General features: G+C 57.6%; 9 protein-coding genes across 9 annotated transcripts; 5 read left to right on the forward strand and 4 right to left on the reverse strand.

The window, feature by feature from the left end:
- Positions 1–149: 149 nt before the first annotated feature.
- Positions 150–1,202, forward strand: MYCTH_2121561 (uncharacterized protein; the record flags this gene model as incomplete). Its single annotated transcript, XM_003666989.1, has 2 exons — positions 150–350; positions 408–1,202. The coding sequence occupies 2 exons, from the start codon at positions 150–152 to the stop codon at positions 1,200–1,202; spliced, it is 996 nt and encodes a 331-aa protein (XP_003667037.1).
- Positions 1,203–1,880: 678 nt separating this feature from the next.
- Positions 1,881–4,654, forward strand: MYCTH_2312359 (uncharacterized protein). Its single transcript, XM_003666990.1, has one exon. It carries the CDS (start codon positions 2,124–2,126, stop codon positions 4,470–4,472), a length of 2,349 nt encoding a protein of 782 aa, XP_003667038.1. The 5' UTR covers positions 1,881–2,123; the 3' UTR covers positions 4,473–4,654.
- Positions 4,655–6,473: 1,819 nt separating this feature from the next.
- MYCTH_84837 (uncharacterized protein) lies at positions 6,474–9,611 on the forward strand (the record flags this gene model as incomplete). Its single annotated transcript, XM_003666991.1, has 4 exons — positions 6,474–6,777; positions 6,833–8,767; positions 8,873–9,421; positions 9,516–9,611. The coding sequence occupies exons 2-4, from the start codon at positions 7,235–7,237 to the stop codon at positions 9,609–9,611; spliced, it is 2,178 nt and encodes a 725-aa protein (XP_003667039.1). The 5' UTR covers positions 6,474–6,777; positions 6,833–7,234.
- Positions 9,612–10,559: 948 nt separating this feature from the next.
- Positions 10,560–13,087, reverse strand: MYCTH_2312360 (uncharacterized protein). The gene is made up of 2 exons (XM_003666992.1): positions 12,819–13,087; positions 10,560–12,750 (listed from the first exon to the last, which is right to left on the reverse strand). Exons 1-2 carry the CDS (start codon positions 12,897–12,899, stop codon positions 10,921–10,923), a joined length of 1,911 nt encoding a protein of 636 aa, XP_003667040.1. The 5' UTR covers positions 12,900–13,087; the 3' UTR covers positions 10,560–10,920.
- A 481-nt stretch (positions 13,088–13,568) lies between these two features.
- MYCTH_2312361 (uncharacterized protein) lies at positions 13,569–15,799 on the forward strand. The gene is made up of 2 exons (XM_003666993.1): positions 13,569–14,107; positions 14,195–15,799. Exons 1-2 carry the CDS (start codon positions 13,679–13,681, stop codon positions 15,575–15,577), a joined length of 1,812 nt encoding a protein of 603 aa, XP_003667041.1. The 5' UTR covers positions 13,569–13,678; the 3' UTR covers positions 15,578–15,799.
- Positions 15,800–15,959: 160 nt separating this feature from the next.
- On the reverse strand, positions 15,960–18,102 carry MYCTH_2312362 (uncharacterized protein). The gene is made up of 3 exons (XM_003666994.1): positions 17,864–18,102; positions 17,359–17,748; positions 15,960–17,268 (listed from the first exon to the last, which is right to left on the reverse strand). The coding sequence occupies exons 1-3, from the start codon at positions 17,969–17,971 to the stop codon at positions 16,021–16,023; spliced, it is 1,746 nt and encodes a 581-aa protein (XP_003667042.1). The 5' UTR covers positions 17,972–18,102; the 3' UTR covers positions 15,960–16,020.
- Positions 18,103–18,960: 858 nt separating this feature from the next.
- Positions 18,961–20,376, forward strand: MYCTH_2070790 (uncharacterized protein; the record flags this gene model as incomplete). The annotated part of the gene is made up of 1 exon (XM_003666995.1): positions 18,961–20,376. The coding sequence occupies one exon, from the start codon at positions 18,961–18,963 to the stop codon at positions 20,374–20,376; it is 1,416 nt and encodes a 471-aa protein (XP_003667043.1).
- A 160-nt stretch (positions 20,377–20,536) lies between these two features.
- MYCTH_2130973 (carbohydrate esterase family 1 protein) lies at positions 20,537–21,877 on the reverse strand (the record flags this gene model as incomplete). Its single annotated transcript, XM_003666996.1, has 5 exons — positions 20,537–20,831; positions 21,025–21,083; positions 21,160–21,392; positions 21,569–21,624; positions 21,756–21,877. 5 exons carry the CDS (start codon positions 21,875–21,877, stop codon positions 20,537–20,539), a joined length of 765 nt encoding a protein of 254 aa, XP_003667044.1.
- Positions 21,878–22,438: 561 nt separating this feature from the next.
- Positions 22,439–24,920, reverse strand: MYCTH_2316642 (uncharacterized protein). The gene is made up of 9 exons (XM_003666997.1): positions 24,733–24,920; positions 24,486–24,640; positions 24,373–24,387; positions 24,212–24,297; positions 24,106–24,148; positions 24,002–24,040; positions 23,920–23,941; positions 23,347–23,840; positions 22,439–23,270 (listed from the first exon to the last, which is right to left on the reverse strand). The coding sequence occupies exons 1-9, from the start codon at positions 24,741–24,743 to the stop codon at positions 22,576–22,578; spliced, it is 1,560 nt and encodes a 519-aa protein (XP_003667045.1). The 5' UTR covers positions 24,744–24,920; the 3' UTR covers positions 22,439–22,575.
- Positions 24,921–25,175: the final 255 nt, after the last annotated feature.

Here is a 25,175-nt window from a genome sequence, read left to right on the forward strand (position 1 = left end):
CCGCGCTCGTGTTGACGATACGCTTGCTTACAAGGTACCCACGACTGCAGTTTAACCCCTTCAACCCCGGCGGCGCCGACTATCGGGGCAGTCTTCGGGCCCCTCGAGCTCAACGATTCGATGAGTATTATCGATGCTACCCCTTGATCATGGCGCCGGGCGCCGAGCGTCCCGAACTCAATTACGGATCCAAGATCTTCCTCCCGCCGTCTGCCTTAGATAAGGTGTCAAGGCTGCACGTTCAGTGGCCTATTATGCTGGAACTGATCAACGGAGCGACCGGGAAACACACACATGCCGGTGTGCTCGAGTTCGTGGCGGAGGAGGGCAGAGCATACATTCCGCAATGGGTGCGTCGACGCCCTTCTCGTTGGCTCTCTTCTGATGTGATGACTGATCGTTGGTAGATGATGCAAACTCTCCAGCTGGACGTCGGCGACATGATTCAAGTCAAGACCACCTCACTCGAGCTCGCCAAGCTAGTCAAGCTGCAACCCCAGTCCGTCAACTTCCTCGAGATCACCGATCCGCGTGCCGTTCTTGAGAAAGCATTTCGCAACTTCGCAGCGCTGACAAAGGGTGACGTCTTCAACTTCGAATACAACGACGAAATATACGATGTGGCGGTCTTGGACGTGAAGCCAGAGTCCGAGAAGATGGGCGTGAGTATGATCGAAACGGATGTGAGCGTCGAGTTTGCTCCGCCGGTCGGTTACGTCGAGCCGGAAAAAGCACCACGCGGCAGCGGGACCAGCACGCCCCGCAGCACAAGAGGCGCCGGCGCCGGCGTCCCTCCCGGCGGTTTGCTCTACAATCAAGGCACCATGGCGCAGGCGATCAATTACGATGCAATTGCACCAGGCTCGACAGCAGCTTCATCCGGAAACTTTCGTGGAGAGGGCCAAAGGTTGAGCTCGAAAAAGAACAAAGGTTCGACGCCGAAGCCCGCAACACCCGCGTCCGGAACTTCCGGTACAGGCAGTGAGTCTGCGGTGCCTAAACGGCGCACTAATGGACCTGCGCCCCTGCGTCTTCCGCCAAACAAGTTGTTCCTCGGGTACCCGATAAAACCTGTCAAGACAGCGGAAGACAAGGAAAAGGAAGCGGCGAATGCGAAACAACCTCATTTTGCGGGCCAAGGACAGACATTGAGAGGGGCAGCAAAGAAGAAGAACGACGCGGGCGACAAAGGTGGGAAGTAACAGGATTGCGAATGGAGTGCTGGGGGCGATAGATTACATGAGGATCACGAACTGCATTTCATGTCACCCGGGCCAACATACAGCCTGATGTTCAGCCTATGGGCGTCCGAAGGGGGACTCTTTACGAATAGTCACGGGTCTGGTTGCGGCAGGGTACAGCAGCCAGACCGGAAAGGTTGCGGGCAATACAGCCAAACAGAACGACCATTTTGACTCCTAATTAACAGGATGCTCAATCATAGCTGCGACGTCCAACGCTTCGCGGTGATAGTTACTATGACATTAGGAGTCCCCCGTCAACTCCGCTATCCCACCTTTGTCTTGTATATATCACGTTTAGGACCCGCGTAAGCCTGGCACAGTTTAGTAATCTTTCCATCTCTTCCTTTTCACACTGCTCGAGTGCGAGCAGTAATGGATGTGCTATCACCCAAACTCTACACCTCGAAGCCCTTAGCTGCCTGAGGTCACTTCTGATCTCTTCCCTGGTTATAAGGTACTCGCTATCAAGGCACGGACGGCTAGCTCACTTACTGCTAGTACTAGTGGAAATCCGCACGCAGTACTCCGTAACTGTTACAGACCGTGCGAGTATGTCATGTTAACTATTTTGTATACTGTACGGATTACACCCCCAAGCTTCGATCACGGGGTCTGGCACTGAAGGCTGACTGCGATTGCTCGCCGACCTGACCCGCTCTCTGGACTCCTGCGCAACCCAGTCACGCCAAAGCATTGGTCGAACCGACCACATTTTCCATTTCCGGCGCCACAAATTTCGTCGCCCATGAATTGCGTTAATTCGCCACTTATTGACGTTTAGTTAATCTCGTGTGTGAAGGGTCGCGGCGTGAAGTTGGGTAGTTGCAGCGGGTAATTTTTCAAAACGCGACATTCAGAGAGTGTCACCAAGTCCAAGCCATGACGAATGCCGCGGGTTCTGTACCCGCTCAATTGGCAGCGACAACGCGCAATTTACGGCCACGCCAAGCATCCGGCGCTCCGGGCTCTTCAGTGGGTGGTGCCGCTCGGAAAGCGGGTGGCCGGGTAACCAGGAGCTCGGCTACCCTGCTCCGGACGTCGTCAACCAACGAGAACTCAGCGGCGCCGCAGCCTCAGGTTTTGGAAAACCCAGCAAAGTCGCACAAGCGCTCCCAATCGTCCGTCGGGAATGCGAGACAGCAGGCCAAGCGGACCCGTCTGACCCCTCACGAACCGGGGTTTTATGGAGAAAGTAGCGATAGCGGGGGCGACTACGACAGTCTTCATGAGCCCCCCGGCCCCGATGTGGAGCAGAAGGCCGGCGGCCACCAACGGCGCAAACCTCCCAAGAACAGTACCCCCAAAAAGTCGTCGAAGCCTGCTCGGGCAACGATAAGGAGCCCGCGAAAACTCGCTTCAGAGAAGTTCCCTGCGTCCGAAGGCGACGAGAGCGCTGGCGAGAATGGCATCATACCAGATTGGGGCAGTCTGCCCTACCATATTCTAGTCCAGATTTTTCGATATGCAGCCGCACCGCTGAATCAAGTCCAGCAAGCCAAATGGCTGACCGCCACCAGCGGTGTCTGCCGCGCATTCGCGGAGCCAGCCCTGACGGCCTTGTACAGGGCCCCTCCTCTGCTAACCCGGCCAATGGCACATGGCCTGGTGTCGCTGTTGTGCAAAGACCCTTCCACCACGCTGTTTAATTACAGGCAGAAAGTGGAAGAGCTCTGGATCGACGTCGAGCATATTGCTTCAAAAACGTTCAAGGGTCAGCCTCTCGACCTCCCGGCTCTGGTCGGCAACCTGCCCCGCTTGAAGTCCATTCAATTCTTTCACCAGAAGGATGGCCCTCCGTATCGCTCGCTGGATGGTAGTCTGCGCTGGCACTACCCTCCCGCCCTTTTCAAGGCCCTCAATGGGACTCGCCACTCGGCGGAGGAAGGAGGAACTATCAATCATGCGAAGCTCCTCGGCTGGCAGTGGAACAGGCGGCTCATGGGGCCAGATCTTGACCTCGCCGCCATCAAGGTGCTCCATGAAACCCCGCCGTTTCTGAGCCTGGAAAAGGTTTCGTTTGTCAACTACCAGGTTCCTTCGCTTCACGCGGGGGCCAGTGTAGATGACAAAGAGCTAGCCGCAAGCGATGAAGCATTCATCCAAGGCATGGCAGATGCGATCACCGCTTTACCAGCCCTCAAGCATCTCGCGATCGAGTCATCTACCGTCGCAAACAGCCAGCTGCTTCTCCGACTGCCCGATCGTCTCGAAACATTGGAGCTCGTCAATTGTTGGGAAGTTGATGGCGACGACTTTGCAGACTATCTCCTATCACGCGGGCACCACCTGAAGCAGCTCACCCTTCGGCACAACCAGTCTCTAAGCCTGTCGTTCGTCACGGTTTTGGGGACGGCTTGCCCTAACTTGGAAGTCCTCTCGATGGATTTCAAGACGTTCAAGCATCATGAGTTTTATCATGATTCAGACCCGAGCTATGACGACTTGCTCACAGCAAGTCAGGTTCCAGACTGGCCGCAGAGTCTTGAGACGCTCCAGCTCTTGAATATGAAGAAGTGGACGGCAGAAGCGGCCGAGACGCTGTTTCAATCGCTGGTCGACAGCGCCCCAAGGCTGCTCAAGCTCCGCTGGTTAGAGTTGAAAGCTATGTTGAGCATTCCGATCCAGGAGCGATCCAGGATGCGCAACAAGTGGGGCTGTAAACTGAGACAAGTCTTCCTGCGAGAGAAAGAGGAGCCCAAACCGCTCTTCTCCCTGCGAGAGAAGCCTCGGCCGCCGGATGCCGAAAAAATAACAAAAAGAACACCGAAAAAGTCGCGCAAACTCGGTGGCGTTCTGCCCGCCGAAAGCCCTTCGCGGCGAAGCAGCCGTATTGCGGGGCAGTCGTCGAATTCGTCCTCTCGTGCCGGTAGTATCGGCCGGGGGTTGCGCCATAGCCTGAGCCGGCCATCGTATGCCGAACCAGATACGGACGAAGATGAGGAGGAAGAGGAGGAGGACGACGACGAGAAATACGCTGAACTCGGCGGTGCACAAACTACCGACGGGTTAGGCACGGGTAACCAACCTGAGCCCGTGACATCTCCAGCGGACGCGGAAGCGCTCTTTCGCCATGGGATGTGCGAAAAGGTCGAGATTCAGCTGGATAACCAGAAGTCGGCCGAGACCACATTGACCATGGATGATTTTCTGGATAGCGGAAATGACGACCTGTCGGACGACGACTGGGTCGGCCAGGACGATGAGTCTGACAATGGGTATGCCTGGTGAGCAGAAATAGGTTGAAGGTTGCGAGTTGCCACTTTTCCTCTCACTCCGATCTCTCTGAGGCAGCGCATCAAGATAGGAAACTGTTGCTGCTTGTATTGCATCCTCACGTTTGACATAACGGTTTTTGGGATGCCGGTCGGCGTTGCCAGCATCTGTTTGCTCTTGCTCCAATCAGCCCTTTCTTGCTCAACACCACCCACAACAGCGCAGGGGTTGGGTTTGATAGCATACACGGAGCCTGAAATACGATGCATGACAGCTCTAAAAACCTGACAACGTCAGGACAATCGGGAACTTGATAGGCTCCCGTATACAGCCTTGTTTAGAATCAGGTGCTTGAGCGTCGGTCTTGACTGTTGTTAGATGTCAACGCCGCAACCTTTTGGCGGCGGGGTTTCAAGGTATCTCCCGGAAGTCGGCCTTCGTCTGCCCGAATCGGGGCACAACGGGGTCAATATGTTGAATCGTCGAGGCTGCGGCGAAAGTGAACCTCTCAGTTATGTTATGCTCTGGGACCGGATCCGGTGTTGCTGCTTCCCACCTCCATTTCCACTATGGAAATGCAGAGTTTGTTTCGTTAGGCATCCAAATGGAGACTGTTTTGACAATTCAGATCCGTAGCACGTAATTAACTACGGATTACACGTGTCCCTGACTGTAGCGACGAGCATTAACCAACTCTCGGGCACGTGTGCTGCCGACTTCTGAAATCTCCCCAGTAAGGCGATTCATGGAGCCAATGATAATTATCGGTAAGTTGTATAATTACCGAGACTGCCTGGCAAGTGCGGTTAGCATTCCGAGGCTATGGTGCGGGCGATGGCAAAGGTGTTCCAAACATCGGGCTCTCGAAGATACACAGAAGAAATCCTTGGGTAGTCAAAGGGCCGGCGACGAAGCATTTACTTCAAAGGTCATTGAGACAAAGGCGTGGGACATGAGGAGCTTGAGCTTTCGTGCGCCGAAGAATTCTTGCTCTCCAGGTAGAAGGGGCCAACTTTTCGACTTCCGTGCCACCTCGGGGCATTGCTTTCAATTTCTATAGAACTGATCCCGTGTGGTTTTCAATCAGATTTGAGGATCTGATTCCGTAGGTGCACGAACGCAAACGGAATGATTTGGGTCAGCAATCTCGGGGCTGAAGTCTTGATCGATTCATAGTCCTATTAATGTGGCTTGCAGACCAAAGAACGACAGATTATTCCCCAGCCATTTCAGCAAGTCGGGCAATCATGGTTCAGGCGTTTCTGAGCCACCTCAGGGTTTCCAAGGACCGTTATTAGGCAGGCATTACATTTGCTGGTGCTCCTCTTTGAACTGCAAAGGAACCAGGGATTGCGAGTTCCGTTCCCGCACACGCCGGCCAGGCGGCCAAGCCCTGCCTACCTATGCAGGAAGGAGTGGGAATATCAGGAATATGATTTGCGTGTACCAGAACTTCATAGAGTATCAGAGTATCTGCTGAAATGGCAGCCAGCCCTGTCATGATCCCCCCTGTGCTTCTTAAAGACTAAGTTTCCCGATTTTTGCCTCCAGTTAATTACCCTCTGCACTTCGCGAGAGAGTCGAGTAGTCTGGTTCGAAACGCTGAACCAAGATCGCTGCTCCTTGCCTGGTAGGCCCGCACAAGCGAACCCCACACCACTTTTTAGGCTGCTTTGTGTCGAGGCTTGCGCACTTTCCATCTCATCCTTCAAGCAGCACCTTACCCGTGCTGAGGCCGAGGCCAGTCGTAGTCATGACACCCTTGGCTGCCCCGGCGTGTAGTTGACAAGGGGCTGTTAGCGAGTTACTCTCCACGTCTCTTTGCCCTATATGTCGCACGTGGTACCGTGCTACCGCGACGGCCGCTAACCATACAGGGCCGGAGAACGGAGCCGGTGCCCCACGAGGACCGGGGCCTGCCGAGTGGCTCGAATCAACAGCGGCCGTGCCTAGAGGCGACCTGAAATTCGCGATGGGGAGGGAGGAGAGAGAATCTCGTCGTCGCCTTCGGCTACGGTACGCGTCTCCCGTCCGCTCCACTGCCTGCCATACAACAACAGCCCCGTCTCCCTTTTCATCGATGCATCGTTAATGTAAATGCCACCCCTTCTCCTCTGATGCATTGATTTCAACAAGCGGCTTTTCCCTTCACTCGGCTGCTGCTCTCGTGCGCAACCCAGTGGGTAGACTCGGTCGCGGCATCCCGTCTCGTCGCAGCAATCAATCAACACGTGCAATTCTCACACATCGACCTGACGTCGCATTCAGAAGCGAGCACTACATCGCGCCGCTTTGGCCGACTACCTCCCTGACCTACCTAGTACCAACCCCTTTGTTGCTCTTGCTGGCTATCCCGCTACTCATAACTTGCTCAGTCTGTTTATTTCACACACACGCACATAACAAAATCTCTCTTTCACTCGCACTCTCTCTCTCTCTCTCACACACACACACACCTATCCGACTATACCGAGACACGCAGTTCTGCTTTTTCATTCATCGCTTTCCACCAACTGCAACACAGCGTAACTGTCTCTCTAAGCTTTCTGGCCCCATCTCACAAGTCATTCAAAGCCGGGCCCGACTTGTTGACGCCAGCCATTGCCGCCGCCACATACCAGCTCACTGCAGCACCAGTTCCTGGAAGACGATGCGGCTTTCTCGACGTCGCGGCCATTGATATTCCCTCTTCCCGCACGCCCTTTCCCACTACGTCAACCGCGCCAACCAAAGAGTCATTGTCACGCCCCCCACGTGCCTAATGATCTCCTCCGGCAATGTCGACCATTAACCGGCGTAATCGCGGCTTGCCATTCCTGCACCGGAATTGGCTGAAAGCCACCAACCATTGGAGTAAGATGGGCAATCGGTCTTCTTTTCATTCACGCGATGCTGGCGACAAGGCTGCCGAGCACGGAGACGAGGCAGAGCGCGCTGCAAAGCGCCGCCGGATCGACAACGACTACGACGGCTTTCCGCTGTTTGAGCAATACGGCACTGCCCAGCGGGCTCTCCGCATCGAAGTGCTCAAGATCAGCCACAAGGACTCACCCCGTGTCAAGAATGGCATTCTAAATGGCATCATCGCACCCAACGTCAGGGATGTAGTGCGCGTCAAGGCCCGCTGCAAGCTCACCATTTCCGGCCACAAAGGCGGAGAGCCCGTCGTCTTGCACGTCGACAGCCAAGTCTGCGATCTCCGCGTCTTCAAGAACCCTGCTGGCTCGTCCCCCATGGCCCGCTTTTCCTCCCTCCGCCCCTTCCACATCCCGGAGGAGAAGATCTTTCTCGAGCGCGACGACGATGCCGTCTTCGGCCTGGCTAACTCCTACTCGGTGCTCGTTGAGCTCGAGTCTGCCGGTGACGCCAACTGGCCGCCTGCCGACCTTGTCCCCGTCAGCGATGAGGACACCTTCTATAACAGGTGCCTCCCATCCCGGCAATGGGTGCTGACTGCCAGCATCGCCGACCTTTTCAGCAGCCGCAACCGCAAGGATGTCCGCCTGCGAGTGAAGAAGCAGCCGCTCGCTGATGCTGCTACCAACTTCCTTCTAGACATGGACGTCCGCTGGTTGACCCCCATCTCAAGCCGGCAAAGGCCGAGGACGCACGCAAAAGACATACTAGCCTCCATCTCCGTGTTTGGCTCGAGCGAGGCCGAAGTACCGCTCGTCAATGGCAACACCAAGCCCTCTACCCTTCCCAACGGCACCAATACTCATCGCCACGAGTCCCAAACCAACGACGAGGGCGAACCCACGCTGGATGGACAGGCAAATGGGACCGTGACCGACGCCGCCGAGGAGTTAGCGGAGGGCGAGCTCACCCCCAGCCGCTCTCGGCGCACGAGGCAGGACATCAACTACAACGTGAAGCAGATGTGGAACAATGCGGTTGGTAAGGAGACTAAGAAGCGGCGGAAACTGGGCGACGAGCACGGCCAGCTCGACGAGCACACCATCACGTACCTCCTTCCACCAGAACAAGTCCAGACAGACAAGTTTGCCTGCCTGCTTTGCGGAGCCGAAAATGACAGGCTCAGCCAGCTGCGTGCCCACTACCTGAGTCACCCGCAGTATGATTTCTGCTTTGAGTTCAAGCCCAAGACAGGGTATTGTGTCACCGTAAAGCCGAATGCTAGCAACCACGGCTCTCCCTTGAGGCCGCGGGTGTACCAGCTTGGTCTACCGGTCAAGCCTCTAGACCTGGATAAGTACGTGGATGGGGATGACTCGTGGGTCACCTCCCGCCTCGGGCCAGATAACGGCCGCGAACTCTTCCGAGACACCGCTCCGCAAGGAGGCCGCACAGTAAGAAGCCGATCTCCCCACTCAACCCGCCCCGTCAGGACTGCGTCGAGAAGACTGACCCAGCTTCATTACCAGAGACCAACCGCCAAGCGAACCCGCCGCAAGGTTCTCGTCCCCAAAACCAAACAACCACTCTTCGACCCTCTCAGCAAAGTTCAACTCCAGCCCGGCACCCCCGTTCCCCAGCATGAGATCGACGACTCGTGGCTCTTGCTCAAACATCGCGACAACCTTCAGGACTTCATCGACCTCAACGCGGCCGAGAAGGAGTATCTGCAGACATGGGACGCCTTCATCCTGCGCCAGCACATCTCCTCTCCGCAGTACCTCCCCCGCTACTTCCTGCGCTTTGTGCGCGAGAAGGCCAGCTGGCTGGTCGCCAAGCGCGCCCGCGCCGACGAGTTTAGCAAGCACGTCGCCACCCTCCTCGCCCGCCGCGTGTTACCGGACGCGGCCATCTTTGAGGCGACGCAACTGCTGAATGATGCACGCAGCCGGCGTGCTGCCGTCGGCGAACAAAACCAGAAGGAAGCGGAGGACGAGGGGGAAGGGGCAGATGGTCTGCAGCCCTCCAAGAACAGGGTCTCGGGCGGGTGCTGTACCGCATGTGGAGAACCGGTGCCCGTGGTGGCCATGCTGGTTTGTGCGAACAAGGTATGTGTTTATAATGTCATGACCATTTTTTTTCTCCCTGGGCCTTCATCACGAACCGCATCTTGCATGCTAACCAAGGGGGGCGGTTGAACAGGGATGCGAGAAGCGGCTTTACCATGACACATGCGTGGAGGACCCGGAGGCGGCCGCCGCAAAGGGGAGGAATTGGAGGTGCAAGGCCTGCTCGTAAAGACCACACATTTTTTTTTTTGGGAACATTGCTGATAAATCTGGCACAAAGCCATACAACGGGACGGGGAAGATGGTGGCTGGGGGATAGTGTTGATCGGATCAACTGTCAGGAGCTGGGATCTAGAATTCCTAGGACTTCTGTATTTTGGGGCTAATAGAGCAGATGGAGCTGCTGGTGATGATTACACGGCAAGCTTGTCTCACCTTGATTCCGCCGAGCATCGATCCCGCCGACCGGGCGGAATTGAAAGCGACAGATAATTAATGTCCAGCACCGCCCTGTTATTGTGATTATGTATCGCGCGGCTGATCGGGGGCTGTTTAATGGCCAAAACTCCCCAGCGCTTCGGCGTGGTCGGAAGGAAGAGAACCAAATTACTAACTAACGTAGGTAGTCACACGGGGGAAGAGTACGGGTGGGCAGAGCGGGTTGCTGCCAGAGAAAGAGTCATGGAGAGAGCGGTCCGTTCCGATGGAAGGAGGAGGAGAAATGATTTCGAGTACCCACTTTCTCGATATGATACATACATCACGAAGAATTCGGCACAGGAAGCCCATGCTACCCCAACGCCCTGGCTATCTCGAGTTTGAAATTGGCCGAAGGCTCGCCGAATCGGATTGTGACGCCGCGATTGAGTTTTCGAACTTGTCTCAATGAAGAAGGGTATTATGTTGTTGTCGGGAAAACGAACAAGCCAACTTTCCCTTTCCGTGACTAAGGACTTGAAACAGATAATGCTTGACCATACCTTGCTTAGGTAGATAGCCATGTACATATATCGCAATCGTTAGGTTGACGGAGGCATTCGCGACAGGTATAAGTGATTGGGGCATGCCACATATAACCATGCGTGTTTATGCAGGAAGAATTCTATATGAGAGCCTGTTAAAGCTCCATGCATGCTCTTGTGTAATCGATGCAAGGAGCCACAGCATGTTGAATGCCCGACTACCTAAATTTCCAATTCGGCCGCCCGACTCGGGCTCTGGGGTTTGACAGGTCCGCAAGAAGAGTCTCAAATTCTGGAAGTAGATACGAGAAACGCAGGTTTCATGGTTGTTTACTTTAGCAGACTTTCCCTCACCTGTTTGCATCGTCCGAACTAAGTTAACCCGAATTGCTGTACACATACAACACCCCACGCCTCTGACCCTGACCAGTGTGTGTGACTGCACCCCAAACGCCGTTTTGTTAATTAAGACATGCCAACACACCTCGGGATTGTACCGAGGTCGGTAGGTACGACGACGGTAGTCCCCCGATGCAGAAAGACGACACCCACCCCCCTTACAAGCACACCTTGAATCTACCTCCTCCCTTTCTCGCCCCTCCTCTCCTCCTCCCTCCTCTGCCTCTTCCGGCTCTTTTGCGCAATCATGTCGCTTAAGTCCTCCTCGTACGCCGACCGGCTCCACTGCGCGCCGACGCCCTCCTCGCGCCGGCCGGCCTCGAAGCGCCGCCGCAGCTCGTCCTTGTCCAGCCCGCCGCCCGACGCCGCCAGGGTGTCCGGGTCGATGGCGACGTCGACGTCGCCGGGCTTCTTGCGCTTGCGCGAGGCGTCGTCGCCGCCGTCGTCGTCCCGGCCGAGCACCCGCATGCCCGCCGGCGGCGGCGGCTGCGGCGGCTTCTTGGACAGGTCGTACGTCTTGTCGCTGCCGAAGAAGCCCTCGGCGCGGCCCTGGCGCTCGGGGATGATGGTGTACGCCTGCCGCGGCCCGCTGCCGCCGTACGAGGACTCTTCGGTCTCGAAGCCGCGCCGCGTCTTGCGCAGGTCGAACTCGCCCGCCATGCTCGTCTCGACGCCGGCCGGCTCGTGCGCGTCCGCGTGCACCGTGCTGGCGAACCCGCCGGGCGTCTCGAGCCCGCTGGCCGCGTCGGTGCTGCCGCCCGGCGGGAGATCGCCCGCCTGCGACGCCCCCTCGTCCTCCTCCTCCTCTTCTTCCTCCTCCTCCTCCTCCTCGGATTCCTCGGCCGGCGGCTGGAGCTCGCCCCACAGCGTGCGCTCGACGGGCTCGCCGAGCGACGCGTAGGCGGCCGCCTGGGGTTGCTGCGGCTGCGGCTGGTAGGGCGCGGCGGCGCCGGGCTGGCCGGGCGCCATGATGCCGAAAATGTCGCCGCCGTAGAGCGGGCGGTTGTACTCGTCCAGCGGAGGCTTGCCCCACTGGCCCGGCTGGAAGCCCCAAGACGCGCCCGGGGGCAGAGGCGCGTTGAGGCCGGGGATCTTAAGGGTCGGGTACGACGGCGGCGGGCCGACGCGCTGCTGCTGGAGCAGCCACGGAGGAGGGAAGCCTGGCTGCATGCCGAGCGCCTCCTTCAGCGCATCGCTCAGCTCGCCGGGCTTGAACACCTTGTAGTCTGCCTCCCACTCCTTGCCCTCGTAGTACACGTCGCCGAACCTCGTCAGGTCCGGCTTTGTTTGGTGGCGGAAGAAGGCGTCGTAGAGCTTCTGGTAGTCAATATCCAGCTTGCCCATCTTGGGCTGCACCCTCTCGCGCTGTTTCTGCTTGAGCGTCTGCTCCGCCTGCTTCTCGAGCACGGCGTCGCGCATCTCGGTGATGCCGGTCTCGGCGATGAACTTTGGCAGCTTGAACGGGGGCTTTTCGATGCCCCGCTTGCTCGAGAGGTATTCTCGCTTCAGGGACCAGTGTCCCGGCACGGGGACGATGTTGCGCTGCGACTTGATCTGGACGAGAAGACGGGGGTCTGAAGACGAGACGTCGTGCCATTCGACAACCTCGGGGTTCCGCACCAGCGCCTTCAGCTCGGCGATGGACAACTTGTTCAGCTTCTTGCGCTTCTTCTTGGACAGCTTCGGCTGTGCCTCCTCGCCCTCGCTGGGAATCTCGTCATCCTGGTCGAAGAAGACCTCGCCTTTGTCGCGCTTATTCGCCTCCTTGGAGCCCTCCTCGCCGTCCAAGCTCACGCCGAACTTCTCGAAAATGCTCTTGTACTCCGCAAACGCCGGGTCGTCCTCGGGGATCGCGGGCGCGTCTATCGGGCCATCGGCATCAATCTCGTCGGACGCGTCAGGGTCCTTCTTGACTTCGAGGTCGTCTGGCTTGCTCTCGCCGTTCACTGGTGTCTCTTCCTTGATCTCTTCCTCCTTGTTGACCTCGGGTTCCTTGGAGCCGTTCTGCTGTAGAGATAGATTGGTCAGCCAAAATGCTGCAGCAACAGAGGAAACGAAGACGAAGGGTTACCAACCTGTGCTTCCGCCTTGGCCTTCTTCTGCTCCTTCTTCTTGGCCCGGCGCATCTGGTTCTTGGTCATCTTTGGCGCCGCCATCTTGCCTGGTGTGTGAGCCGATCGCTCAGGGTCTGAACTTCAATCTCGAAGGATCTAAGCATCCGAGACAGACAAAGACGACGTCCACGGCCGGCCTGCGAGAGATGGTCGTCGGGGGCTGGGTTGGGTTGTCGCTGACGATGCAGTCACTAAATTTGGTGGAGCTGCACGCGACTCGTGCCTCTCGCCTCTCTCTGCCTCTGCCTTAGTTATCCAAATGGCCTTGCGCGCCGCCAAAAGTTTGAGGCGGAACTGATTGTACAACTGTGGCTGAGTTTCTGCACTGTGGCGGTGCGAGCGAGAACAGCCGAAATCCTCCCCTGGACCTTTCCATCGCCTTTCCCGGGTGGTCCCAACTGTTATCTCCGGCCTCGTGCAGCGGCTGCAGAAGGGGATTGGAGACGCCAAGAGAGCTTATTTCGCAAGCCGAGCTGATTACGCAGAGTGACCGCACCCCTCCATTGCAGGAGAATCTGGCATGATTTTTGCGGGTACGGAATACGAAAGTACAGTACTCCGTACTCTGTACATACATACCCGCAACACAACACCTGTACATACGAGTGCAACCGCCAATTGCCGCGTCAATTTCCGTGGGTCTCGTCTCTGAACCCAGACGTATACCCTCGAGGGCGTGGCCATGATCACATAGTCCGGAGTTGCCGCGCTAGTACTTCCGTTCCCTTCCCGACTCCTCGTTGCCGTTTTCGCTCGTTTTGTCGTTCGTTTACGGGGTAACTTTCGAACCCCTTCGAAGCGCCGCAGCGTCGCAGCGCGCGATGCCGCACTCCACGTCGCACTCGATCTCGACCGGTTCTCACATGAGGGCTGCGTCCCAGACTCGTGCATCCACCAGCAAGTCTTATGGCGATTCGAACAACGGCGGCTCGGCCCACGGAGAGACAGAAAAGTTTCCCGACTTCGACCCAGGACAGACCTTTCTGAATGCTCAACCCTCGGGCCAGCAGCGGTGGCAACAGAATGGCTTCCCATCCGGCAACGGCGACGCTTCGTACTTGGGTCGCTGGCACCCGCGGAGGGATAGCAGGGTGAAATGGGGCCCGAGAGAGCCCATCTCGACCTCGTCGACCCATGCGAAGACGAACAGCATCAGCAGTGCCGTCCACCGGATCCGCTCGGCCAGCATGAGCCAGAACGCACACGAGATCGCCGAGGCACTCCGCGCGCCGATCTCGTGGAAGCTGATTGTATGTTTTATGTTTGCGGCTCCCACGAGAGTGACGAACAACACCAAGTGCTGATCTTTTTTTGTTCATCTTATTCCCTTTTTGTAGGGGCTCTGCGTCATGTGGTACTGGTCCTCCGCCCTGACCAACACCTCCTCCAAGACGATCCTGACGGCCTTCGACAAGCCCGCGACATTGACCCTCGTCCAGTTCGCCTTCGTGTCCACGTACTGCGTACTGTTCTCGTGGCTTGCCGCCACCTTCCCGCGGCTCAGAGAAGCTGTTCCGGCGCTGAGATACCCGATCAGGGCGCCTTCACGAGACGTGATCAAGACGACCCTGCCGCTGGCCGCGTTCCAGATCGGCGGCCACCTCCTGAGCTCGAACGCCACGTCGAGAATCCCCGTGTCTCTGGTGCATACCATCAAGGGCCTATCGCCGCTCTTTACCGTCCTAGCATACCGCTTCATCTTCGACATCCGGTACCCGAGATCTACATACTTCTCCCTCGTGCCCCTCACCATCGGGGTCATGCTCGCCTGCTCGGGCAACCACACCTTCGGCGGCCAGTTCCTGGGCATCCTCTACGCCCTCCTCGCCGCCATCATCTTTGTCACGCAAAACATCTTCTCCAAGCGCCTGTTCAACGAGGCGGCGCGCGCCGAGCGGGAAGGCCCCCTCCACCAGTCCCGCAAGCTCGACAAGCTCAACCTGCTCTGCTACTCGTCCGGCCTGGCCTTCGTCCTGACGGGCCCGATCTGGCTGTGGTCCGAGGGCGTGGGCATCATCGGCGACCTGCTGTGGGACGGCAGCCTGGACCTGAACAAGAGCCCCAACTCGCTCGACCACGGCCCGCTCGTGCTCGAGTACATCTTCAACGGCACCTTCCACTTCGGCCAGAACATACTCGCCTTCGTCCTGCTGTCCATGGTCTCGCCCGTCACGTACTCGGTCGCCTCGCTGATCAAGCGCGTCTTCGTCATCATCATCGCCATCATCTGGTTCCGCAACCCGACCACCCCCGTCCAGGCGGCCGGCATCGCCCTGACCTTCCTGGGCCTGTACCTGTACGACCGCAGCAACGACAAGAACAAGGCGGACCAGCGCGCCCGCGCCCTGGCCGACACCAGGCGGGAGGCCTCCCTGCTCCCGCTGAGCTCGAAGCACGCCCTGTCGGGGGCCGCATCCGCGGCCGCGGCGCACAACGGGCAGGGCGGCGGGCCCTCGTCGGCGCTGCTGTACGATAGCCCCGTGGGGATCGGCGGCGAACCACCGGCAGCCGCGGCCCGCGCGTACACGCCGGGCAGCGCCGCGGCGGCGGCGTTTGCGTCGAACAGCGTCGTGAGCGATCCCAAAAAGTCGGACGACGTGCCGGGCGGGCACGGCGGGGGCAGGAGCAGGGGCATGAGCAACGCCGGGTGGCGGCCGCCCGGGACCAGACAGGAAGATACGTGGCGGACGGGGGATAGCCAAGAGGTGACGGCGAGGTGAGTAGTCATCACCTCGCTTCGGACGAGGGAATATACGTCGGAATGGATGGATGGAAAAACATGGACACAATGGACGGGAATGGATGAGTAGATGGATCATGAGAGCGAAGGTCTATTTTTTTGATTTGAGCCATGTCCGGGATGAAATGGATTTAGGTTTCTTCTGGTTTCAAGAGGCGGTGGGTATGATGGTTTCGGTCCCTTTCCAATATTGGTCAGAGTATATTCAGCAGCGACTTAGAGCTTGTTCCCCTCCTCCCTCCCCCCCTTTCTTTCTGAGGGCTAGAGGGGCCGACAAAAGAAGGTTGGTATTGTATGTATGATCACTAGCACGACAAAATAGAGCCGGCATTCTATTTTAAAGTAAGGGGGAACATACTTAAGAATACGTGCAGCGTTCCTCGGTACGCAATCTCTTTTTCTTTCCTTCCCTCTCTCTCTAACTCACTCGATCAACCACTCCTCCACCTCGACTCCGATACCCCTCCCCAGCCCCCGGATGACCTCCCACCCGACGTTCACCCTCCACTTGCCCCCGCGGTCCATCACGTCGCCGACGGCGCCCGCCGCGCCCGCCGCGCCGCCCGCCGCTCCCCCGCCGACCCTGACCAGCAATCTGAGGCTGGCCAGCGTCGCGATCGCCGCGCCCAGGTCCGCGTCCCCGAGGGGCGCCGCCGCCGCCGCCGCCGCCGCCGCTTCTTCCTCCCTTCCTTCCTCCTTGGCCACTCCCCGCCCGCCGACCTCCCACTCGGCCCGCACGGCCTCGTAGATGGCCAGCATCCGCTCCAGCACGAACGCGTGCGCGCCCAGCAGCTTGCGCGCAATCTTGCGGTGCTTGGCCCGCCCGCGCCCGCGCCCGCGCCCGTGCGCGCCGTCCGCCGCCGACGCCGACGCCGACGCCGGCAACGAGAAGGAAGATGACAGCCCGGGGCCGCGTTGGCGGTGGCGGCGGCGGCGACCGCGGCGGCTACCGTGGTAGTGCGTCGAGAAGAGCGTCTGGTCGTGCCGGGTCGGGTTGTGCGAGGCGAGGTAGGCGGCCAGCAGGAGCAGGCGCGCGGTCGTCGGGAGCAGGGTGGCGAGGGCGAGGCCGGCCGATGTCTCGCTCCTGGGTTTCGCGAGGGCCGTCGGTATGATTGTCGCTGTCGTTTTTGATTGTGGTGGTGGTGGTGGTGGTGGTGGTGGTGGTGGTGGTGGTGGTGTTGGTGGGGGGATTTGTTTGCTGAGGGTGCTGCCGGTTGCCGTGGCTTGCGTTGCTGGTTTCGGTGCCATGCTGGTGGTAGTGGTGGTGGTAGTAGAGGTGACGGCCAGCACGCCCGGGTCGAGCAGGCGCTCGTCCTGGAAGTGGACGCGCGCGGCGACGAGGAGCTTGGAGAACTCGCGCGCCGAGTGGGTGCCTGCGTGGATGGGTGCGGTGAAGCGCGGCCAGAGAGCCGTGCAGGCATGGCGGAAGGAGGGCAGGGTGCGGGAGGCGGCGCGGGCGAGTGCGTCGTGGACGGCGGCGGTGAAGCGCGCCCACAGGTCCGCCGTTTCCTGGGCGGTTGTGTTGGGCAGGGCGGGGGGAGCGGACAAGGAGAGGATGGCGATAAAGTCGGGCTTGGTGTAGGCTGGGAAGTGGACGTGGGGGACGGAAGAGGTGAGCAAGAAGTTGGGGGGTGGGGAGGTGACGATGAAGGCGGTCGTAAGGGAGGGAATCTGGGCCGCCGCGTTCCATCAGCGAGTGTTGCAACGGCAAAAAAAAAAAAAAAAAAAAAAAAAAAAAATCTAAGGTTGGGGGCTGCGTACTATCTCGGACAACCTCGCCAGGGCTGGGAGCAGCGTGTGGGGAGCGTCTCGCTGGCGGTCGATGGCGTCAAAGACCAAGACGAAGCGGAAGCCGTCGGGACGTGGCGTGTACTTGAGCAGCTTAGACAGCTCGACAGCCAACTGCGAGACGGTCTCGCACCTTGGCGGTGCTGCGTCCCATTCCAGGGCATCCATAACCTTGGCGACCACGGTCTCGTAGAGATGACGGGCCGTGATGCATTCCGTCGAGTTCACTATGGCGTGTCGGAGAATGAAGCCGTCATCTGGGCTCTGGTTTGAGAGCTCCGCCAGCAGAGCTGCCGTGATGGCGCTCTTGCCCGTGGCCTCGGTGCCATAGATGACCAGGTTTCGGCATGGTGCAGCGCCGGGCTTTTATTTTTATTTTTTTTTCTTTTGTTAGCAACTACATTTGATAAAACAAGAAGGGAAAAAAACACGTTCCCCCTATAAGTCTTTTATTTTTTTTAAAAAAAAAAAAACTTACATAAAAAAGTGTCGAGAGAGCCCGAATCTGCGGCTCTCGGCAGGGAAATTTGTGGTTGAGTGCCGTCAGAACCAGCTCGTCGGGGAGCTCGAAGAGAGAGCGGGCCATGGTCGGCCCTGCATGCAGGGTTCTGGTTCCAGTGTTGAAAGATCCCGTCGTTTCTCTTCTCTGGGAGATCCCGCTGTCCTTATTCTAAGCGAGTTGCGGTGCTTATATGCAGTCTCGCAAGTACGTCGCGCTGTTACGCGTCTACGGATTCTTTTGATGAGTACCGTACCCTTATGTGCATACCTACACAGTATGCAACCGCGAATCCGTTACAATACGGATTACACGTACTGTACGGACTACATACACACATGCGTACCTACCTAAAGCAGTTCCAGGCCGTACGCGGGCAATGCCGCGTGGCCCCCACTGAACGCTGCACCACGATTCGCCAAAGGTTGCTGCTGCTTACTTGGGAGATGGCCCATAATCTTTCACTTAATCCGTACTTGTAACCGGACCCTACGTATAAACCACAAGTAGGTGGTCTTGAGTTGGAATATAATAAGGCTAATGCTGGAAGAAAGGACATGCATACCTGCTTGGGGATATAGAGCATGCCCGTTTTTTGCACCGCCGTACTCCGTACCAAGGCAGAAAACACAATCTCCAGCGGCACGAGAGGAGACAGAACACCATTCCATAGTTACCTTTTTTGTTTTATTATTATTATTATTATTATTATTATTATTATTATTATTATTATTATTATTATTATTATTATTATTATTATTATTATTATTATTATTATTATTATTATTATTATTATTATTATTATTATTATTATTATTATTATTATTTTATTTTATTTTTTTCCCTCTCCATCTTATCCGTCTCTTGAGAACCCAGTTCTCGCCGTCTGGGGCAACCCCGCTGCTCGGCCACGACGAGGAAGCCGTTTCACACGAACCCGGCACTTATTTAAACCCGTCAGCTGGCTGACGAGATTGGGCGCCGTTGGTTAGAAGGCCCACGTGCGACCAAGCACTTAGAAGAGCGGAGGGAAGATGGAGGAGGATGGCGAGTCCGCCACGGCGACCACGGCGACCATGGAGACGACGGCGACAACGGAGACAACGGCAACTCCGGTGACAAATGCAGCAGGGAAGCCGTACCATGCCAAGCGCCCGCACCGCAAATCGCGGACGGGGTGCCGCAACTGCAAGGCGCGCAAGGTCAAGTGCGACGAGGGCCGCCCGGCATGCCGCATGTGCACACTCCGGCGCGAGACGTGTGTGTACATGGCCGCGCCGAAACGCGCACCCCGCAGCACCAGCTCGTCGTCGCCCACGCCTTCACGAGACGGGGACGCGGCCGCCCTGGAGCAGAGGTGCTGCACCTCTGCCGTCGTCCCGCAGCCCCAGTTCAGGCCCGGCGGGCACGACGAGACCGACATGCGGCTGCTATGGTTCTACACGACCGCCACTTACTCCTCCTTCTCGACCGGCCAGCTGAAGGAACGGAACGTGGACGTGATCCTCAAGGTGAACGTCGTGCAGCACGCCTTTGCCAACCGCTTCCTGATGGACACCATCCTCGGGCTCTCGGCCATGCACATCAACCATCTCGGCATCAGGAACCTGGGCATCTCCCGCTCGCTCGAGCTCCAGTACCGAGCAAGGGCCTTCGAGAACTTCCGAAAGGCCGTCGAGGCCGCCGACCCCAGCACCTACCCGGCCCTGCTGATCACCTCCCTCTTCCTGTGCGGCCTGTCGACCCACGTATTCCGGGGCGAGGAAGCCCGGCCGTTCGCCGTCCTGGACTGGATGAATCTGTGGAAGGGCATCGGGACCATCATCGAACTCATCCGCTCCCAGCACGAGCAGCTGTTCAGGACGAGACTCGGATCCCTTGTCTTCCGGCCCGCGGTCGACCTGGATGCGTCAGCCCGCTGTATCCCCAACCAACTCCTCCTCATGATCGCCTCCATCAAGGAGGGCGATCCCGACTTCCCCCTGTCCCAGGTGTATTACAGGGCCCTGCAGCTCCTCGGCTCGCTCTACCTCGAGCTGAGAAACGGCTTCACCCCGTTGCTGTTTCTCCGTATCGTCACCTTCTTCACCTTCTTCCCCAACTCCCTGATCAGACCTGCGAGAGAGATGCGGCCGCGTGCGTTGGTCATCATTGCCCACTATCTCGTTTTCACAAGGTTCAAGGCCAACCACTCTTGGTGGATCGAAGACATTGCCCAGTATGAGATCCCCAACATCTGCAGCTTCCTCGGACCCGGATGGGAGGATTTGCTGCGCCTCCCCATCGCTTCTCTGTACACCGAGGATAATACGGCACTGGCCAGGCTGTTGCTGGGCGACCCCTCCTGGCACCCGCCGTCCAAGATAGAACAGGTGCCAGCTCCGTCCCTCTATGAAGAAAGAGAGCTCGCGATTCGGACCGTCAAGGCCGAAGAAACCGCGGAGGAGGCAAGAGAATACCTTGAAAACTATGCTGCAGATGAGTTCTGCTGATAGCAGGTTCGGAACAAACAAACACACACACACACAGCGCGCGTGCGTTAGTTCCTGGTTTACTGCCTCCAGGGTCGGCAGTAAGCAGTTGGACGATGTCAAATACACACAACAACACCCAAACTGCCCCAGCCGCTATAATACACCACCCCGACCCGACTCACAGCCCGAACCAGGCCTCGCTGGCCGTCAGGTTCGCCGGCACGCTATGCCCGACGCCGTTCGCAAAGATGCCCTGAACGTTCTCCCCGTAGTCATCCGTCCGGTAGTTGGGCGCCGGATAGTTCTCGACCGAGTTTGTCGGCTCCTGGCTCACCCCAAACACGTTCGTCCACTGCTTGATCGTCTCCTCGTAGTTGGCCGGCGCGAGCGTGCTGTCGGCACTCCCGTGCCAGATCTGCATTTTGGGCCGGGGGCCTTCATACCCGGGATACATGTCCCTCACCACGTTGCCCCTAACACCACCATCAAACAATCAATCAATCACCCGGCCCATCACCAGTCAACGAGTGGGGAAAAGAAAGGGGGTAAAAAAGGAAAAGGGGGGGGGGTTGGGGAGGGGAAAGAAAAAAGAGAAAAAGGAACATGGGAAACAGAACAAAAAAATGGGAGAAAGGGGAGGGAGGGGAGGGGGTTGGAATGACGCACCACTGCTCCGGGCTGGCCCTGCTCCGGCCGCCGCTGCACGTGTTGTTCCACGCGGCCACCTGGCCGGCCGAGCTGACGAAGCAGCCGGCCGGCACGCCCGAGTAGACGCTGACGGCCCGCAGCAGGTCCGGGTACGTCGCGGCCATGAACGTTGCCCATCATGGCGCCGGAGCTGCCGCCCGTCAGGTAGACGCGCGCCGCGTCCGCCCCGTACTCGGCCACCGCGTGCAGGATCATGTCGGCGATGGCCTGCGAGTCGCCCCCGCCCCCGCGTTCGCTGACGACGGCCACAGCGTGATGTACCCCTTGTTGTCCGACCCCTGCCGCCACGGGATCGCCACGTTTTGGAAGTACGCCTGGGCCGAGGACTGACACGAGTCTGAACGTGGGGAGCCAAGGCCGGATGGGGAGGTGTTTCATGTCTGGTTAGCCATATATATTTTCATACAACATATATACGGGATGGGATTGGGAGGGGTGAGGGCACTGGGGCACTGATGGTGACCGGGGAAACTGCCTTCTCGGCACGGATATGCTAACTTACGGACAACCACTACCAGCGGCGGCGACTCGACAACGTTGTCGGGAACATAGATGTACCTGCGTAACATCATCATCATCAACATCAACATCATCGTCACCCACCCGCGTCAGTCACCGTCACAAAACGCCACACAATATCTCTCTCCTTCCCATCAAAAATTTGTTTTTTTTTTTTTTTTGAAACTCACATCTCCGCCCTGGACGTGGCATTGTTAGGGTAATCGACCCTGGTGAGCTGCACAGCAAAGACCTCCTGGCCAGCCAGGAGGACCACGCCCGCGGCGGCAACAAGGCTGCTGACAGTGACCATCGTTGGTAGTAAAGTTGGCTTGTAAAGACTCGGAGGATCAAAACAAAACACAAGGGCGTCTCCAAAGAACGCTAAGGAAAACAAAAAAAAGCCGCCATAAAATACTATCTTGTTTCTCACAGAAGGAACAGACGTGGTTTTGCACAGTCTCGGGTCCATATATACATGTCCAAATCTCCAGTCCGTCGTCGCCTGGAGACGGTCCATGGGATTAGTCTCCGTACCTCCGCATCGTTTGATATAGCCATGTTCATCATTCCCAGCATGACGCCCAGAGCACAAGAATTGACTGGTGGAAATTCTCCAGCACCAATCAAGGATTCGTTGGACGGTTCAGGAAACGAAACACGCGCGGCTAGAAGATTGAATATAATCGAGGCATGATCGTCTTTCGAGATCCCACTTTGCTCAAATACCCCATTGGACACCGCCAAGGCCACCATCATGGCAGCTAGAACTAATGCCGAAGAGATAGACATGCGAGCGGCGAGGAACCTTGGGGACATATAATCCTTGTTTCAGGATACAAGCGGACGGCATCACACGTGCGAAACGGCAGGACCAGAGAGACACACAGAAAAGTTGATTGATACACAGCTCACAAAAGAAACTTGACGACTGAGCTAGGGAACTCCCCGGAAACCATTCGCTTCTATACACAGGTCACCGAATCCTTCCCGATTTTACAGGCCACCCGATTAAGCGCTCTTCTCGAGCTCAGCCAGAATCTTCTCACCCTTCTCCCGCGCCGACGCAAAGTCACCAACCATGTAGAAGGCACCCTCGGGCAGGTCGTCACCCTCACCGTTCAGGATGGCCTTGAACGAGGCGATGGTGTCCTTGAGGTCGACGAGCTTGCCCTCGATACCAGTGAAGACCTGGGCGACCGTGAAAGGCTGGCTCAGGAAACGCTGGATCTTACGGGCGCGCTCGACGGTAAGCTTGTCGGCTTCCGAGAGTTCGTCCATACCAAGAATGGCAATGATATCCTGCAGCGACTTGTACTCCTGGAGGATCTGCTGGACGCGGGTGGCAACCTCGTAGTGCTCCTGGCCAACAATGCGGGGGTCGAGCATACGGGACTTGGAGTCGAGAGGGTCGACGGCGGGGTAGATACCCAGCTCCGAGATACCACGAGACAAGACAGTGGTGGCGTCCAAGTGAGCGAAGGTGGTGGCGGGAGCGGGATCCGTCAGATCGTCAGCAGGCACGTAGACGGCCTGGACGGAGGTAATGGAACCCTTCTTGGTGGTGGTGATACGCTCCTGCATGCCACCCATGTCGACGGCGAGAGTGGGTTGGTAACCGACGGCAGAGGGGATACGACCCAGAAGGGCAGACACCTCGGAACCGGCCTGGGTGAAACGGAAGATGTTGTCGATGAAGAGAAGCACTGCCCAACTTAGTATTTATTTACGAAAGAACAAGCAGTGAAAAAAAAAAAAAGTGAGCTTGTAAATTATGCTTACCATCCTGGCCCTCCTGGTCACGGAAGTACTCGGCAATCGTCAGACCGGTAAGGGCGACACGGGCACGAGCTCCGGGGGGCTCGTTCATCTGGCCGAAGACGAGGGCGACCTTGGACTCGCCATCAAGCTGAATGACGGAGGTCTGCTGCATTTCGTGGTACAGATCGTTACCCTCACGGGTACGCTCGCCGACACCAGTGAAGACAGAGTAACCACCGTGGGCCTTGGCGATGTTGTTGATGAGCTCCTGGATGAAGACGGTCTTGCCGACACCGGCACCACCGAAGAGACCGATCTTGCCACCACGAGCGTAGGGAGCGAGCAGATCCACCACCTTGATACCCGTCACCAGAATCTCAGCAGACGTCGACTGGTCGACGAACTCGGGAGCATCAGCGTGAATGGGAGCCCTCTTGTCGGACTTGATGGGCCCACGCTCGTCGATCGGGTCACCGGTGACGTTCATGATACGGCCGAGAGTGGCAGGGCCGACACTGTGAACCGACTACGTTAGCCATCGCTCCGGGCAAGTCCGCGTCGGGGACAATCGCTCCCCGGGGCACATCAACTCACGGGATGGTGATGGGAGCACCGGCTGTGACGAGTCGTTAGCAGTCTGAAAGACGGGCGAAGGCGGCAAGAGACATCGACTCACTATCGGTGGCCTTGGCACCACGGACGAGACCCTCAGTACCTGAAATGCAAGAGTCAGGACACTCTTCCAAGAGACGCCGAGCGATGGGTATAATAAAAACCAACCGTCCATGGCAATGCACCTCACGACGTTCTCGCCGAGATGTTGCTGTGTCTTTGAGTTAGCGAGCAGAGCAGAATAGCAGGCGGGGGTTGCGGGATCTTGGCATACCGCGACCTCGAGGACGAGCTTCTGGCCATTGTTGTCGGTCTCAAGGGCGTTGAGAATGGGAGGGAGCTTGTCGGTATCGAACTTGACTGTCGACGGCGTCAGCTATATGCGACCACGAGCCGCCCGCTAGGGGGCGCATTGGGGCCGCAGAGTGGACTAACCATCGACGACGGCACCTGTTGAGAAATACGCGCGGTTAGCCAAGCCGAGCGAAACAATTTTCCCGGAGCGACCCGGGAAGGAAATAAGGGCGCGTCTCGAGAGGCCAGCTTACCGATAACCTGGTGAATCTTGCCGTCACCAACGCCGGCCGTGCTGGCAAACCTGCTGAAGGCCGGGGCCCGAAGGTTGAGGCTGGCCGGGCGAACGGCGCGACGAGTCGCCGCCGCGAACGACGGACGGGCTGTCCGGGCAAAGGCGGAAATGCCGCTGCGCGAGGGGGAAAAGCTTTTGCATCAGCATCAATTGACCCAATTGGCGCTTTACGCGTTCGAAAATTCGGCACGCCGGCGGTCACTCACCTCTTGAACATCGTGACGATGATGAAGGGCGGACTTAGGGACGGTGGATGTGCAGTGGTGAATGATGGCTCGGGAGAGGAAGAAAACGGGTTCGAAAATCTCTCGACGAGCTTTCGGCTAGAGCTGCGGAGCTCCAACTTTCCACGTGACTCGCTGTTTTGGGAAAAGGTGGGCCTCGGACTCCAGCCTTCCCGTTCAACCTGCAACTTTCATTGTTATGGAAACGAGTACAACAAAGTGCGCAGGAGACGATTGATTTTAGTCTTTTTCTTTTTTCTTTTTCTTTTTCTTTTCTTTTTTTTCACACATCTATCCCAACTATGTTCTGATTCTTCTTCTCTGAAAATGCTGATTGTTTGTCACCAGCTTGTTCGGCCCATTGGACCATCGCCAATTTTTTTCCGTACCGCAGCGCTGTTTCCCCATTGACGTTGCTGCTGAGA

Source organism: Thermothelomyces thermophilus, chromosome 7 (assembly GCF_000226095.1).
Source record: "Thermothelomyces thermophilus ATCC 42464 chromosome 7, complete sequence".
Classification (NCBI taxonomy): Eukaryota; Fungi; Ascomycota; class Sordariomycetes; order Sordariales; family Chaetomiaceae; genus Thermothelomyces; species Thermothelomyces thermophilus.

What these genes read in the sequence shown, in the direction of transcription:
- MYCTH_2312359 (XM_003666990.1), top strand. Translation starts at nt 2,124, where the DNA reads ATGACGAATGCCGCGGGTTCTGTACCCGCTCAATTGGCAGCGACAACG.
- MYCTH_2312360 (XM_003666992.1), bottom strand. Translation starts at nt 12,899, where the DNA reads ATGGCGGCGCCAAAGATGACCAAGAACCAGATGCGCCGGGCCAAGAAG. An exon ending in AGGCCAAGGCGGAAGCACAG is followed by an intron (nt 12,751 to 12,818) that starts GTTGGTAACCCT and finishes CTATCTCTACAG; the next exon opens with CAGAACGGCTCCAAGGAACC.
- MYCTH_2312361 (XM_003666993.1), top strand. Translation starts at nt 13,679, where the DNA reads ATGCCGCACTCCACGTCGCACTCGATCTCGACCGGTTCTCACATGAGG. An exon ending in CGATCTCGTGGAAGCTGATT is followed by an intron (nt 14,108 to 14,194) that starts GTATGTTTTATG and finishes CCCTTTTTGTAG; the next exon opens with GGGCTCTGCGTCATGTGGTA.
- MYCTH_2312362 (XM_003666994.1), bottom strand. Translation starts at nt 17,971, where the DNA reads ATGGCCCGCTCTCTCTTCGAGCTCCCCGACGAGCTGGTTCTGACGGCA. An exon ending in CTCTCTCGACACTTTTTTAT is followed by an intron (nt 17,749 to 17,863) that starts GTAAGTTTTTTT and finishes TAAAAATAAAAG; the next exon opens with CCCGGCGCTGCACCATGCCG. An exon ending in TGGCGAGGTTGTCCGAGATA is followed by an intron (nt 17,269 to 17,358) that starts GTACGCAGCCCC and finishes GCGGCGGCCCAG; the next exon opens with ATTCCCTCCCTTACGACCGC.
- MYCTH_2316642 (XM_003666997.1), bottom strand. An exon ending in TGGTGCCAAGGCCACCGATA is followed by an intron (nt 23,942 to 24,001) that starts GTGAGTCGATGT and finishes GACTCGTCACAG; the next exon opens with CCGGTGCTCCCATCACCATC. An exon ending in GGTGCTCCCATCACCATCCC is followed by an intron (nt 23,841 to 23,919) that starts GTGAGTTGATGT and finishes GTCGGTTCACAG; the next exon opens with TGTCGGCCCTGCCACTCTCG.